At 44.0% G+C, this 16,213-nt stretch overlaps 1 protein-coding gene across 2 annotated transcripts in view; it reads left to right on the forward strand.

Annotated features, from left to right (window-relative positions):
- LOC116452672 (formin-F-like) overlaps nt 1–16,213 on the forward strand; it is a 29,542-nt gene that overhangs the window by 9,855 nt on the left and 3,474 nt on the right. The window contains exons 3-14 of one of the 2 annotated variants that reach the window (XM_032127328.1): nt 291–377; nt 1,305–1,478; nt 2,283–2,431; nt 4,244–4,420; nt 4,976–5,414; nt 5,605–5,767; nt 7,518–7,629; nt 11,062–11,152; nt 11,703–11,789; nt 13,453–13,620; nt 14,798–14,927; nt 15,059–15,091. In XM_032127328.1, the coding sequence (XP_031983219.1) occupies nt 291–377; nt 1,305–1,478; nt 2,283–2,431; nt 4,244–4,420; nt 4,976–5,414; nt 5,605–5,767; nt 7,518–7,629; nt 11,062–11,152; nt 11,703–11,789; nt 13,453–13,620; nt 14,798–14,927; nt 15,059–15,091 (1,810 nt within the window). The remainder of the gene's footprint in view (nt 1–290; nt 378–1,304; nt 1,479–2,282; nt 2,432–4,243; nt 4,421–4,975; nt 5,415–5,604; nt 5,768–7,517; nt 7,630–11,061; nt 11,153–11,702; nt 11,790–13,452; nt 13,621–14,797; nt 14,928–15,058; nt 15,092–16,213) is intronic. The other variant, XM_032127329.1, reaches the window with a different exon arrangement.

Raw genomic sequence — 16,213 nt, forward strand, 5'->3', positions numbered from 1 at the left:
AGAATTTCTTTCTCATATTTAATCCAAACCTGCTCTGCGTCAGTGTGAAGCCATTCTCCCTTGTCCTGTAAATCCATGCCCTTGTGAATAGTCTCTCTCCCCATCCTCATTAACATGATTAACAAAGGTCAGGAGGATGCTTCCATCTATCTCCATGTGGAATTCTCCTGCAAAACCTCCGGTGCTGTTTCTGTTCACAGAGAGAGATTTCACCTGAGAACGGCTGGATTTGGGTGGCCAAACGTTATCCCAGTGTGCGATGTGTGGCTGATCTCTGTTCTGTTTTCCAGGATCCACAGGATTTGCTAACTGGGTCACAATTTAACTTCATTATCTACAAATACAAACACTACCGCTGGCAGAAACGAATTTTGCAGGTACCTTTAAAAATCCTCACTTTTGGTGCAGTGTATAAAAATATATTAAAGCAAACTTGTGTTGACAACACCTGATGGTGATTTCCTGCTTCCATGAAGTCAGGGACAAAGGTTTCATGGGTTTTTTTCACGGATTTCACTAAAGCTTCTTGTAGTTTGGACAAAATTTGATAATGAGTAAGTCCAAGTCATGCATGCTACAGGGTGGTTTTTATCTACTGTGTCTTAACTGTGCAAAATATAATCTCCTTAATTCCATCAATATTCACCACTTTTTGAATGAAAAGATTATTTGTTTAGACATAAAGTGGAAAGATGGAGAGAGGTGTAGTAGATGTGGAAGTTATCAGTCTGGGAATCCGGATTAGCTTAATTTCAATCCTCCAATTACCAGCAGCCTTCAAAAGTCAGAGATAATCACGAGAAAAGTTCTGCTTTGGAGGCTTCCTGCCATAGACAGGACAGAGGGAAAGGCCACAGTGTGGGCATTTGGTTGTGTGGTCTGCACGTACAAGTTCTTAACTTAGAACTGTTCTAAACACCTTCACGGCATTTCAGTGCTGGGGCAGAGATCGAAGGAGGGAGGAATTCAATCTCTGATGAGGTGGTCCTGCCATTATTCTGTGCTGAAGGGGAAGTTTCTGTGCTGGCTTTTGTGAGACAAGGAGAATTTCAAAAGAAGTAATATTTCAGAGTGATAAATTGATGCATATTCATCAAAAGAGAAGTGGAAACACAGCTTCCAAGGAATATCTGTTTGCCTTGTGACTAAAACAAACATTGGGCAGTATCTTGATGGTGGAATGTCATTTTTGAATTCTATTTATTCTGGTCTTTTATCTAAATGCCTTCACGTGGTAATACTGGGATGCTGCCTTTGCCTTTCAACAAAGATGGCCTCAAGTGATGAAGAATTTTCTATTGCAGCTGGATTTCAACACCAGGATCGTTTTTAACATTGAGAAAGGAATTATTAAGAAACAGTTCCCTTTCTCCCAAGTCAAAGGCTGTGAGGACGCTGAGAGGAGGCGCTTCAGCATCATGTTCCACGGGAGGCAGGATTACGAGCTGGAGGCTGTGTCCCTTGATGACAAGAGGAAGGTGGGTTTGTGAAAAAACCCCAGACATTGCCATAAATCCCAGCTGGTGGGGTGGTGGCACCCAGCAGGCCCCAGGCATTGCTGGGCATTGTGCAGGCAGGGAGGGAGGGATGTCTGTATTCCGTGGGTGTTCGGACACGGAACAAAGGGAATGTGAGCTCAGGAGGAAGTTTGGCCTCATGATTTTGGCACAGTTCATAGGACTGGGGTGTAAAGGCAGCTCGAGATGAGATAGGAGAGTGGGGGCAGTTCTGCAGCCACACCTGGGATGGAACCGCTCTGGGAGTGTTGAAACAAGCAAACAAAAGTGCTGATGTGCACAGCTGAATCCTAATTGGAACTTTCTAAGCACTTTTTGTTCTCCGTATAAGATATTTCTTAAAATGCTCAGTTTTAAGGATGAATGAGGATCGTCCTCATGCTGAGAAAAGACCCAGTGGTTTATCTTTGACCATTGTCTGAGATTTTCAGCTGAATCAATCGAGTGCTGCTTGGGCTTGAACTGAGCTGGACAGAAACTGTGTCCTGGGCTGCTTTGTATATGAATGAAAAAAGTTGTGTTTTACAGTAACCCCTCCAGAATAAAATTATATTCTCCTTCCACTGACAGGTTTAGAATTGTGGGCATAAAACCAAATTGCAGTTAAGTAGTTTAACATCATAGAAAGACCGGAGTTATTTTATGTTGGTTTATTTTACCTATTGACTGTGGCTTTGTACTTGTAAAATCCAACTATTGATGTGTTTGTTATTGAAGGCAATGAACATGGAAAGTATTTTTTCTCTGCTGCCTCTTATTATCCAGATAATCTACCTGCTGAGCAGAGTCATACAGAGCAATTCTTACAAGAGACCAGCGGAGTCCTGCTCTGGGGGACCTGCAGAATGTGATGTGATCCACGAAGGGCTGCTGGATTTGCAGCAGAGCACTTCAACCTCCACTAAATGGGTGAAGTATGAACTCTGGCTTTTGTTAAAATTTCTGATAGATGCATTGAGATTTGAATGTGCTGATAATAAGTTAATTCTTTAGTTTCTTTTTAAAGTGTAAAGGTAGATGCATTGCAGGGAGCTGTCAGTGCAGTAGTGGCACCCACAAAACCAAAGCTGTGGTGTTACGTGGAGCCTGCTGGGAGCATTGGCAACACAAATCTCTAATGGGGACGGTGCTCAGAAGAATTTTGCTGCTGGGAATTTGTTTCCCTCTTGACTTTTCCCTCCATTCTCAGTCATGCAATGGTTTTCCATGTTTGCTCCCTATTCTGCAAACAAACCACCCTTCCCTGAGACAGCTCCTAAAACACCTGGAAATTTCTTACACCATCAAAAGAGAGAAAGAGAGAGGAAAAAAACTTCTGTCTAGCAAAACCTAATGAAAAAAAATTCACATTGTAATTATCTGCACAAGGCAATTATCTCAAAAGACTTCACAGTTCACAGAAAATGATTTTAATTGCCTTTAGAAGGCTACCACTGTATGTCTTGTAAACACTGTCCTCAAGTGTCTCCAGGATTTTTTACCTCACAACACTGAACAGGTTTGTTAACAAACAAAAATTGATTTTTATTATCTTGTGAAGCAAAGCCCTTGTTGTTTTCTTCTTGATATTAATCCTCTCTCTTTCTCCTTTTTTTTTTGGCAAAGTAAGTGATGGTGGAAGCATCTGGAGATCTGATTAAACCATAAGTCCCTGCCTTGAAGAGAGAGATCAATATAACTGCCAGCTCCATTAAGCAATTCTTATCACCTTGACTGTTTGTGTGGGAATAGATGCAATTTATATTTTATGTTTAATTTGTTCTGGAGCAGCTAAACTTATTTAAATTCCTCATAGAACGCCTTAATCAACCAGCCACACCTTGAAGAGAGAGTGGAGGGAAAGAGAGGTTTGATAGAACTGCCAGAATGATAAAGAAAGGGAGAAACCTCCAGAAAAATGAGAAGGCAAATGCTTAAATAAGAATAAAACCCACATACAGTAAAGCCCAGCCTGTTGTTGGGCCTTTGTTATAAACAGCAGGGCAGAATTCCAGAGGAGAGGCTGAAGCAGAGGATTCTGCTGGAATGGAAGCTCTGTATGCTCAGGCAATTTCTTCCAGGGTTAATTATAATTTAAAGAGCTTTCCCCCAAATTTTTCCACAGTCACTTCTGCTGGAAGCCCTAATGAGTAGAATACTTTGACCCTTTCCTGCCATTCCTGGGAATGAGGGAGCCCAGGATGAGTTCCCATGGAGTAACAGGATTTCCAAGAGAGAGGGATATTGGACTGTATGATTGGGAACTAAATTTGATGATTTGTTTATGGCTTGGTGGAGTGAAACGTGGAGGGCACAGAAACTCTGAAGCCTTGTCACACCATGCACTGCTCAGTCACAGTGGATTCCTTTAAAAGCTCAGAGTCCCAAAGATGCACTGTCCCAAATAAACAAGAGGAGTAAATGGAGAAGGAGGGACAGAGCATAGCTAAAAAATTAACAGGACTTGGATGATTTTTAATTGATGGTCAGATTTTAGTTTTAGCTCTCACTGGGCTGTTCAGATTTTATGTCACACTTTTTTAAAGTGTCAGATGAGAACAAGAAACTCTCAAACAAGAACATCTCAAAGATTTTGTGCTTTACTATTGATATTTTTGACTGTTCCGTGGAGGATGCTGTAAAAATGTGGAGATTTATTGACACTAGAAAGCCCTTTACCAAGGGCCAGGCTGTGTAAATAAGAAGTCAATGAAGAATGAGCTGTGTCTCCATCCCTTGTCCTCCAGGTGCTTGGCACAGCTGCGGGAAGGAGAATTGGCTTTGTACTGCCTTGGGCTGGGGCACAGGGGCCAGCCTGCAGCCCCTGCCACAGCCACAGTTCCTCTCTTGGCTGGGAACGTGGGTGTCAGTGGGGACAGTGGCTGCAGCACCTTCTCCCTGCACACCAGAGATCACCATTATCTGTGAGTATAGTTGGTAATTAATAATTTGTTAAAGCAGAATTGCTGCAAACAAGGTCAGGCAGCAGAGGGTCTCAGTGTCCTGGGTAAAATAACAACACCGGAGAAATGAGGCCACCAGAATTATTTCGATTACCCCTCCCATTGCTCTTCAGAGATTTGATGAGGATCTTCTGGAGGAATCCAAAGTGGACCTGAGCTGATCCACTGAAATCCTGCCCACAGCAGCTTGTGGAGTTGTCATGTCAGGAGCCAGGGAGGAGATGCCTGGTTCAGCTGCTGGGACAGATGTGAGCAGGTTCTGAGTGCCTGTTACACCCCAGCCAGGTGTAGCACACTGATCACGAGGTCACTGCAGAGCCAACACATGGCAGAACCTCAGCTCTCCGACCACAAACACATGAGCAATTAACTCTGAGGAGGTCAGAGCCAGCAGCCCTGGGCTCCTCTGACAAGTGCAGCTGCTGAACATCGCTGTGCTCAAACCAGGGATCTCTGTGTTAGGCAGGATGTTGTTTGCACTCCCTGGCGTTTATAGACGACCTTCTTCCATTTCAGGTTCCGGATACCCTTCACTGTCCTGAACACCCGGCCAGAGGCTGCTGGCAGGCTGCAGAGTGAGTGGGTGTCTCTCCTGGAAAGGCACTGCCAGCCGGGCAGCGGTGCCTCCCTGCCCCAGGAGGGCTCTCAAGGATGCAGCTCCCCCGAAGCTGATTATGAGGAATTTATTGTGCCTCTGAATGAGCAGAAAGAGGTCACCCCTCATTTGGGTGGGAGCTCTGCAAGCAGCAGCCTGAGCAAGCCTGCAGTGCCCCCGGCCAAGGCTGCAGAGGGGGAGGCAGCCCCAGCAGCAGCAGCAGCAGCAGCAGCTCTGCCACCTCCCACGGGAAGGGCAGAGGTTCCACCAGCCCCACCTGCCCTCCCACAGCCCTGCAGCCTCTCTCCAGCAGCAAAGAGAACCAAAGCCTTTCACTGGGATGTCGTTCCTTGTGACAAGGTGAGGATGAAACTGATGGTAGCTGTTAAAGGAAAGAAACCTCAATATTGTAGCCTGCATGACATGGAGAGGTATAAAAATCCAGCTGTGCCACGAAACGACCTGGATGCCCTTCTCCGGGTTTGGATGGAACAAAGGGCCTCTGTTCTTCTGGCTTTTTGTTTACCCAGTGTCCCTCCTGTATTTTTAGATTCAAAAATCTGTCTGGGGATCATGTGACCCATGCAAGAGAAAAATAGATGTATGCAGGCTCTGTGAGCAGTTCCAGATCCAGGACACGGCAGTGCTCTTGGGCAGTGAGCCCTCAGTGAATCAGCACATCCTGCTGGATCGGAAAGTTGCACATAACTTCAGTAAGTGGATAACAAGGGCTGTGTGCTCCTCTCTGGAAGCCTGGGCTGAGCTCTGCCTTCATTTGCTGTTTGTGCTTTCTGCCATTCCATAGGCAGTAATCAAGGCTGTGTGCAAATCATCTTTTAATTCAGTGCTTCTCTCTTTACAAAAAATGACCCCATGGCTCAGTTGCTCCGAACGTGGTCCTTGATGCTGTAGAGACAAACCCCCAGGCTGCTTCTCTTCTACAAAACCTGGAAGTGCCACTGAGCTGTGATGCTGCTGTCTTGGGGCAGAAGTGTAAAATCATCCCTGACATGTGCAAAATCAATTTCAGCCTCTAACTTCAAAGACTTTTCAAATTTTGTGGGCTGCAAAGTCAGCAGGAGCCGGTTGGGAGGCAGAACTGTGACTGCTGTGCTGCACTGGGGTCAAGAAATCCCTGTAGGGGGAGGTGGGTTGGTGTGAGGAGCCTTTGGGGCAGCTCCAGGGCAGGCCACAGGAATTCTTGGCTTCTCCCTGGCCACGGGCTCAGGCTGTGAACAGGATCCTGTTCTTGAACAGAGCCCTCTGCTCTCATATGTCAGGTGGGATTCTACGAAAAGCCTGACCTAGAACAGCCTGGCAGAGCTAATGGAGCAGCTCAACACCCAGTCCTGGTCTTCCTAATAAAATACTGTGAAGGTTTTTCAATTCCTCTGATGAGAAGATATTAAAGGAGCAGGAGTAATTGTTCTTCACAGAGCAGTGGGATTTCTGTTACGAAAATGGATTTCCAAAAAATTTCTATAACCAAGAGATGCTTTTAAGAAGTGTTCCGTGTGTAAGGAATTTGGGGCAGTCAATTCTGAAGTTTTAATGATTTCATCTTGATGAATGTTAATAAGAAAAAATGTATTTTGGAGAGCGTGTAAAGTTTTAATTGGGAAATGTAAATGGAGATAACTTGGAATTATTGCATCCCTTGACTAACAATTTGAAGGGTTAAAAGGAAGAGTGATGGCAAAGTGCTGTTGCAGATAAAAGAATCTTGTAATAGCACTTTTATCTACTGAATTATTCCAGTTTCTTTGAGGAAATGTCTTTCTTTTGCTTTGCAAATTGCACCATTCCTCCTTTTGATCCTGTTCCTCTTACAACGTTTTTCACTGGGACGTTCTACATCCGTTTCTTAATCTTATCCTCGTCAGTGAGAGTTTTGGCATATCCTTATTATAATGGACATGACTTAGATCAAAAGTTAATTTGATCCTGAGAATTCTGATTAATCTTCCTGCAAGTGCTGCAAACCGCGGCCCTTAAATTAAGGAATAAAAGGATGAAGCTCCAAAATGCCAGGAGGTTAAAAATTCTGGAGATTTTGAGTGGAGTTGTGAAGAGCAGAGGAAAATGAGAGTTCTGAGAGATCTCCACACTAAATTGAAGAGCAATATAGGAGAAAATACAAATAAAAGCTAAGTTCTCTAATGGATTCTTGTTGAAAAAAGAAATTTCTGCCACACAGGGAGCAAGTATCAGTGAGAGACCAGAAAATCATCCTCAGATTTCTTTTTCCTTGACTACTGGCTATGTAAATTTAAAGAAAATATGAAGACTGAGTTTTTGCTTTAGGATACCAGCTGCTGAATATTTTGGGGTTTTTTTTTTTCCTCTTTGGTTGGGGTTTTCTTATTTCTTTTTAAAATCTGCAAAGTTCAGATGAGATATTTTGGTGATTTTCCTTCCCTTGAGCATTTCCTTCCAAGTAACCCAAGAATCCTTTTTCTCCAGACATTTTTCTTAAAAGTTTCCGTATAAAACCGAGTGAGCTGAAGGAAAAACTGTACATCATCCACGAGGAGAGTGGTGGGCTTACAGATGAGCAGATTACAGCACTGAGAAGGTAACTTTGGGGGGAATTGTTTGGTTTTGGGACCTTTTGGAGAAGGCAGAATCTTCTGTGAATGATGTGGAGTTTGGAAAGGTGGTTTGGAGAGGAGGAAGGCAGACAAGTGTTAAAGGAGCTTTATGGGATGATGGGATATTGGGAATATTTGTGCGCCTGAGTGGCAGAGATTTGGGGGTTTCAAGCAGAGTGCAGATTTCTGTGGCTTGAACAAAACTGAACAGATTTCAGGAATTTGAGCAAACTATTGGTGTGTGAAATTCACAGGAACTGGATTTTATCTTTTTGGATAGTTTGAGATGCAGAAAGAAAGGAAAGAAGTGGGATCCTAGAGCAGGATCTGTTCCACATCCCAGCTCCCATGTAACACTTGAGCCATTTTAATAAACATTTTTACATGTGAAAGCTTGATGTGAAACTGTTTCTTGCCTCAAAATGAGAAAAAAAGGGGTGTTTTGCTAAAGAAAACTGGGAAAAAGAAGGCACTGACAGAAAACTGAGGAAGTAAATAATTGATGCTTCTGCTTCTCATGGAATCTGTTTAATTTGGGCCTTAAAATCCTGATCTGAAACAGAATTTTGAAGTCTTCAGGGTCATGTCTGTACTTGGGAAGTGATGTGAGCAGGAAGAACATGGAATTAATGTCATTCTGTGGGATGGCTTGTGGAGGATGAAGGGCCGTGGGCAGGATGCTGGGTATTTAAATGTTTTTTATGTTCTGGAGGGTGTTTCCTTGCTGCCCCAGGGCTCTCCCAGTTAAACCCCACACTGGTGCACATGAATTAGGATCTGGTGGAAGGTGCATGGCCCCACTGAGGGGGCTGCTCAAAATCTGACCCTAAAGCCTCAATGAAAACAGGAATATCTTATTGCAGTGCTGGAATTGGGCAGGAAATAACTGCAGGGAACAGTTGGACATCGAGGTGCTCTCCAGTGACGTGAGGCTGTTTCTGGAAAGGCAAAAGGAAGGAGATTTCTCCAGCCCCATTTCCCAGGGCATCCCCTGCTCCCACCTTGGTTCAAATGGAAGCACTGACCCCACTCTGCCACTCAGGATTCACTCCTGACGCTGCAGACTCAGCCCAGGATCTCCAGGCTGCTGGAATTGCTGTGGCATCACTGATTTATGGCATCTGGGCTCTTTGCCATCAGACAATAATAATAATAATGATGGCAATGGAGCTTGAAATACCACATTTTTTTCCTTGAAGTCTCTCTTTGAGGGCAATAATGCTGAGGGAATATTCCCAGCAGTGGAATGTGGAAGGGATGTTGATTGTTGTGTTGCTCAGTGTTATATATTTTCAAGGATTCGAACGATGGTACGTGGCTTCAATGATTCTGTCCCTGGGATTGTTACTTAGTGCCAAAATTGAGGAATCCACAGGCAAATCTTGCACTGAAAGGAAGATGTTTCTTTTTCCACCCCAAGAGGTTTGAGTGTGACTGAAACAGTTGAGATGCATCTCAAAATGAAGGCTTGGATTCCCAAGGCAGTGGAGAATCGAAGGAGCAGACAGGAATTCTCTTGAGCTTCACCACTCCCACGTTGCTCTGGTGCAATGCTCTGTGGTGGATTTGTCACGACACAAGGAGGACACTCAGCACTTCTGGAGACCTTTCCACTCCATTTGGGAGTTGCAGTGAAAAATTTGACCTTTGAGAGCTGTGGCCTCCAGCTAACTGAGGACCCATGGGCAGAACAGGAGCTCAAACAGGACAGTCCAGGGCTGGAAAATTCCTCTCAGTGCAAATCATACCTGTCAGAGTGTCTGAGCCAGGGCAGAATGTCTGAATCCTACTACTGTAGAATAAAAAATACTTAAAGTCAAACCCAAAGTTCCATTTTCAAGGCTGCCACCGGGGACCAGAGTGTCCTGCTCATGTATCCAGTGGAAGTGGTGGGATGTCATTGGGAACTTCAGGACTGAATTTGATATGGAAACCTCTCCAGGGTTCCCTGAATGATTCTTTATCCTCATGTCTTAATAACAAAGCACTCCATGTCTCTCTAAACTTTCTTTCTTTCTAAAGAAATGGGAGTCTTTTTCATTGTACAGATTCCATTAGAGCGGCATTCATGTAAAAAGATATTTATGGAGTGCATTCCCATGTTTGTGTGCCTCCTTTCTCAGGGCTCCCATTGTTTAATGCTTTAAGCTTTAAACCTTCCAGATAATCTGTTAGTTCCATTTTCTATGCATAATGCAGCTGAACAATTTTATGGGGTGTCAGACTTCTGCTTAAATGAAGATGTTTGCTGTCACCTTTTAAAATACGTTCTGTGAATTTGCTTAAAAACTCAAGCTATTTTTAATGATGAATAAATACCCTTTCATTTGCCAACAGCTAACTTATTTTTAAATGAGAATTCATTTTTTTTTCCTGATGGTAAAGTGGGCTGAAAGGATTACATTGTAATCTGCTTTAACACAGGTGGAGTAATGCAAAGCCAACAATTTTTCAATTGAAATGTTATATTAATTATTGACAACAGTAAAATAAATCTTACTCTTTGTCCTGTGTTTAACGTGCTAAAATATTTGCTTTTTTCCATCTTTGAGTACATTTCCTGACTTTGAATGGAAATGTATTGCTATGGCCATGAATGTTTAATCACTCTTGCTGCAAATTTAGAAGGTTTTTTGAAGAGAAAGAAAAGAGAGTAGACCTGAATACTTATTTCAGCTTCTTTACACTCCTCATATGTGAGCTCTGACATCGATTCCATTTTTCTTAAGAAATGCTGCGAATTCCCCCAGTGATGGCTCAGACAGGCAGGAAGATCTCCAAAGGAAGGGAGCTGTGGGGCTGTGTTTGTTTTTCCAAGAGAAGGCATATTTGAAGACATCCATTTTCTAAAAATCTGCAGCCCTGGAGGATATTCTGTGACCTTGTGCAGAGGGGAGGAAGTTGTGGGTCTGTGTTCTGTGCTGTCACTATTGAAACAAGTAAAAAACCCCGTGAAAATCAGGGTAAAGAAGAGAAACACTCCCAGGGTGGGGTTGCTGGGGTGTCTGTGCAGGGCCAGGATGGACTGGATGATCCTTGTGGGTTCCTTCCTGCTCATGTTATTCTGTGATATCAGAGATAAGAAATGGATCCAACCTCTTTGCAAATCAGGGCCTGAACTCCTCTGTCTCATGGTTTTGCCTTTCTGAAATATTCTGTCATTCTAAATTATCTGTACAGCTGCAGGGCAACATTCTGGCTGTTATTTTCCTCGTGTACGTATCAGCATTTCCACGTACCCAGAGCTATCTGCAAACTTTTGCTTTCCATCTCACAGCTGGTTCAAATACCTACTAAGGATAAATATGAAACACATAAACCACAAAATGTAGGAAATTCCAGGGCAAGGAATGGAATTTCATCAGAATACAGAATGAAGAGGAAGAGGACATCTAATTTTCCTTTTCTCTTCACAGATATTTGCCCACACCAAAAGATGCAGAAAGGTACCTGTCCTTCAAGGGGTCATGCTCAGAGCTGCACATGGTTGACCAGTTTATGTTAGAGGTAAGGAGTTTCAACATTAAAAGATACCACATCCTATTTTTAGGACATTCTCCAAGCTAAAACCACCACAAGAAGCTGTTGATTAGCACTTAAGTTTAAAATCTCACCCAGAATCAGCACAGGAGGATTATTCTGATGAAGAGTTGAGACAGGTAGATAATAAAAAGAGAATTATGGATCCCTTTGTGTCTCCAAGTCACACTCCCTCCTCTTCCTCCAGAGTAGGAGCTGATTTATTCTGAGCTAGATTCCCAAAATCTATAAAATGATATGTGTTTAACTATTTTTGCTCACAAGGAAGGATTGCAATTGATTTTAAGAATGTGTGCCCTAGGAGCAGACAGTGAATTTGCAGTATGTGCTAGAGTGTACCCACAGGATTAGACCCAGAATAAAATGAGTAAACGAACACAGAAATTAGGAAAACAATGGCACAGCTGAATTGCTCAATAAATAATGAAATGTTTGTATGTTTTGGTGTAAATTGTAAACAATGCATGTTTTGGTGTAAATGTGAGTTCTGATTGCTGTTCTGTTCCATTCTGTGCAGATGTGTAAAATCCCTCAGCTGGGCCAGTGGTTGGATCTCCTGCTCAGTGTCCGTGAGCTCCCCGAGAGCATCAGAGATCTGGAGCCTGTGAGTAAGAGGAGCCCTCATGGCGTGTTTGTGATCAACATCTGTCAGTTTGATAAGAGAGGCCCAGGTCACCTCAGCGCAGATTTCAAAGATTTGTAGTTGTGGAGGATTATTTTGGGTTTTTTTCCCTTTATTTTCCATACGTGCATTTAATATCATCCTTATTCCACCAAGGTTCAAGATAATGGGCCTGTCAGTAGAATAGACTTCCAAAAAAGAGGGAGAAAAGAACAGGAAAAGATCTTCAAAATTTTCTTTGGTGCTGTTAAGCTTTCCTACTTCTTTGGGCAGTGATAAGACAGAAGCGAATTTCACCGTTAAAATTCAATTCCCTTTGTGGGGAGGTTCCTGCCCCATGAGCTGAACGAATCAATCTAAGACATGGAGGAAGTTTGTTTGACAAATCTCAGAGAGATTTAATATTTCCTGAAGACTGAAGGAGCTGTTCCCTCTAAGGATTACAGCTCTGGACTGAAACTTTTGGGAATCAGAGCTCAAGTCCCTCTCTGCCTTTTCCCAGGATGACCTAAGGGTGGGGGATGCAAATAAATCAGTGCCAGTCTCATGACTGGATCCTGCTGTGCCAAGCCATGCCTTACCTGCCAGGTTTTGCCCATGCTTTGATTCAAAACAAGGATTTCCACACCATGAAAATGTTTCAGAGGTTTTGCTGTCCTTCTGCATGGGAATGAGAACAGAACGTGAAAGTTCTGCAGGACCAAGTTGTTGTCCTTTGTCTGGCTGTGATTAAAACCATAGTAACAGTGAGGAAAGCTCAGAAGAGGAACAGATGGAAAGCACAGGGGAGATGCAGAGATTCCTGACCCTGCCTGCTGCAGCTACACCTTTGCTGTGCTCCACTTAAGCCAAATATTGAATATTTGGAAGCTATTTTCTGCACTGTTTGCTTTGATGGATATTTAATGGTCACTGAAGAGCTAATTAGTGTCTAAGTACGTTCTTATGCACACTAACACCTATGCTTAAACCACAGAATACACACCTAAAATCCTATGGGACAATGTGAATATTGGCTGTCAGCATCCTCTGGCCTGAGCTGTGCTGTAAATGCTTTAACAACAGCCTTCAGCTCTCCCATGTGCTTCTTCCTCTCCCTGTTTTTAAATTGGTGTGTTGGTGACTGCTGAAAAGAGGTGTGGTCCTAAAAACCCCAAATTTTCTAACTGAGAACAAAATCACGTCTTGTGCCTAAAGCCCTAGATGGGAGGTGGCTTTCCTGGGAAAAATGAATTATACTGAGTTTGAGTACAGGAAATGATTATTCTTCCTTGTGGGGAAACGGTGCTAAGAATTTTGATAACAGCATTGAGCTGGTGTAAAGAGAAGGGTGGGAGGTGAAGGATGGAGCTCCAGACTCTGCTTCCACTGATCCCTGAAATTTGGGCAACCAAAGAGCAAAACACTTTTCGTGCACAGGAGGCTGAAGCTGGTTTGGCAGCCAGAAAGGATGTGGCTCCTTTTGGGGTGACTGTGCCAACACAGCTTGGTCTTAGGGGAGTTTGAGCTGGTCCTTGCTGAAAATCCCTGAGGGATTTGCATAGGGAGGTATCCTTGGGCTAGGGAGTGACTTCAGGTGGGGACAGTGAGGGCTGGCACAGGGAAGGCCACGGATTGCCCACATTTTCAATCTATCTGAGCGCAGGTTTGTGCATTTCAGCTGATAATCCAGAAAATCCAAGCAAGCAAGCAGCTGCAATCCAGCCAAAAGTTTGTTGCTGTCTTGGAGTACATTTTAGCCATGGGGAACCATCTGAATGAAAAAGCTGGAAAAGAGCTGGCTAAAGGATTCCGATTGTCATCTCTGGCCAAAGTGAGTACATATTTGCTTGTAATTAAAGCCATCACATTCTAAGGTTTGTTAGCCATTAATATTAACTCTGAATGTGGAGAGAGGCAGTAATTCCTAACGAGGAGCCAACAGTTTACCACCTGCCCTTGGTTCCACAAAAACCAAGTCCTGTTTAACAATGGATTCTTTCATTCTGTGAGAAGAAGCTGTGTTGCCCCATTTCAGGCAGCAGCACTGGCTTTGTGGTGCTGAATGCCCTGTGTCTCTAGTGAGGTAGAACATCAAAATTCTGCCTGCCCTGATATTAAAATCCCTTGGCATGAGGAATTGTCTGAGCTGCAGGCCCTGCTTAGGCACAGTTTAGATAAAGTGCATTTTGCAGTTTCGTTGAATGGACCCTTCTCACTTCCCTGTGCTCAGAGGATGGACCTGGGCATTTCTTCTGCAGTGGCTGCTCTCCTGTGGCCCTGCAGCAATTTCTGAGTGCTTCATTTCACTCCAGTGCAACTCATCCAGCCCTGGGGCCAAGCACAGGGAGGAGCTGGAGCTGCTGGGGAGAGCCCAGAGGAGGCTCCAGGACGAGCAGAGGGATGGAGCAGCTCTGCTGGGAGGAAAGGCTGGGAGAGCTGGGATTGCTCACCTGGAGAGGAGAAGCTTTGGGGTGACCTCAGTGTGGCTTTGCAGTGCCTGAAGGAGCTACAGAAAGGATGGAGAGAGAGGATTTCCAAGAGATAGAGAGACAGGACAAGGGGGAATGGCTTGCCATTGATAGGGAGGAGGTTTAGATGGGTTATTGGGGTGAAATTCCTCCCTGTGAGGGTGGGGAGGCCTTGGCACAGGGTGCCCACAGAAGCTTTGCTCTCTCTGTGAACACAGCACAGTGATCCTAAGGGGAAAGGAAAAATGACTGTGTTTGCTTTGGGGGGCCAAAATCACTTGCAATCAATTAGAGTACCTGAAGTTGAAAAAGACCTGTGGGAATAAGAAGACACCAAAGAACAGGGAAGGTCACGGGATATGAATCGGGAATGTGAGTGAAACAGCAAAATGAAAAGGAGAAGTTTAATTCCGTTGTTTTCTATTCTTGCCAAATATACCTGGGATCTGTCAGCATCTCTGCTGTTCCTTTTTCGTGTTTTATTTATTTGTTTAAGGTATGATAGCCCAGTGTGTCAATCATTGCTCTGCTCTGTTGCAGCTGCCTCTGCTGAGGGGGAAGGAGAGGACGTTCACCTTGCTCCACGCCCTTGTGGAACAGATCCTCTTACACGAGCCCGAGCTGGCCACGTTTCCTCAGGAGCTGACAGAATTTGAAGCTGTTCCTGATGGTGAGAGAAGGCAGGGGGGAAAATAATCAACAAATAAGAAATTAAGTCCTTCAACTTCCATGCAAACTCCCATCCTGACTGTATAAATGATATTTATTGTCATGTTTTTTCTCCTCTCTCTTCCCTTCCAGCATCCATGAAGGGCCTCAGTGCTGAAGTTGATGGTATGTAAATATGGTTTCTACATTCAGAGACAGATTTTCATGTGCTGTGCAGTCATTTGGAACAGGTTTTCACCGCAACTCTGTAGTTTATAAAGGGAGTTAAAGGTTCAAAACATTGAGGTGAAGTGTTGCCATGGTGATGCTTAACCTGCCATGTTGCTGTGAAGAATTTTAGAAAAAAAAAAGAGATATTGAAGTGTGTCCAGGTGGTTTAGAAATGTAAAAAATATGTACTGCCCATGGTAAATAGAGTTTATCATAAAATACAGAAGTTAAGTGGCACAAGTGCTCCATCACAGTGAGGGCTGTGACAGTCTCTGGGAATTGGGAGTGGGAATGCAGCAGGAGAAAACTTCCTGGAGTTCAAGAACTTCCTGGAACCAAACTGGTTTCCTTCTCTAGAAGGGACTCCAGCACCAGTGAAGTCATCTGGAAGCACAGACCAAGGTTGTTCAAATGTAAGATGGATTTTGGGGAGATGGATTTTGGAAGATGCATTTCCAACTCCCCATGGAGCGGTGTCATAACCTGTGAGCTCAGTGGCTTTTAGACTGAACCCTTTGAGAGCTGATAGAGGCGTGTGAGTGGGTGGAAATGATGTGTATTTTGTTGAAATTTATAAAAATCTGTGTTTTGAAGGTGTGCATGGGTGTTGGCTGTGACTGCAGACCAGTATTCCCAGTTTCAGCCTTTGATAACAGATCTCCATGATGGTCACTCTCAGCTTGGGTTTGGCAAACCCCTGCACCCCTTGGGGGCCCTGGGGTCAGCTTTGGGAGTAGCTCGAGGCTCCTTTGGTGTGTTTTGTCCCTGCTCCAAGAAATTCCAATCACCTTTTAGGAGACATAAGTGACTAAATGTAACAGTATTTACCTTCAGTCACTGGTGGTCTGCAGGGACAATTCAAAATCACAGAATATTTTAAGGACAGTTTTCAAAGTGCTGGGCAAAGCTGCAAAATGGGCACAGACCCAGGAACTGCGGGGAGAGGTCCAAAGAGGTGACTCAGGGGAGCCAGATGAGGCTGACTGGGCTCTTCCCTCCGTGGATTCCTGATGTGCCCAGGGCAGAGAGGAAGGAGATGCACCAAAATCCAGGGAACCAGCTTTTCCCAGTTCAAGG

Source organism: Corvus moneduloides, chromosome 17, assembly GCF_009650955.1.
Source record: "Corvus moneduloides isolate bCorMon1 chromosome 17, bCorMon1.pri, whole genome shotgun sequence".
NCBI classification, from domain to species: Eukaryota; Metazoa; Chordata; class Aves; order Passeriformes; family Corvidae; genus Corvus; species Corvus moneduloides.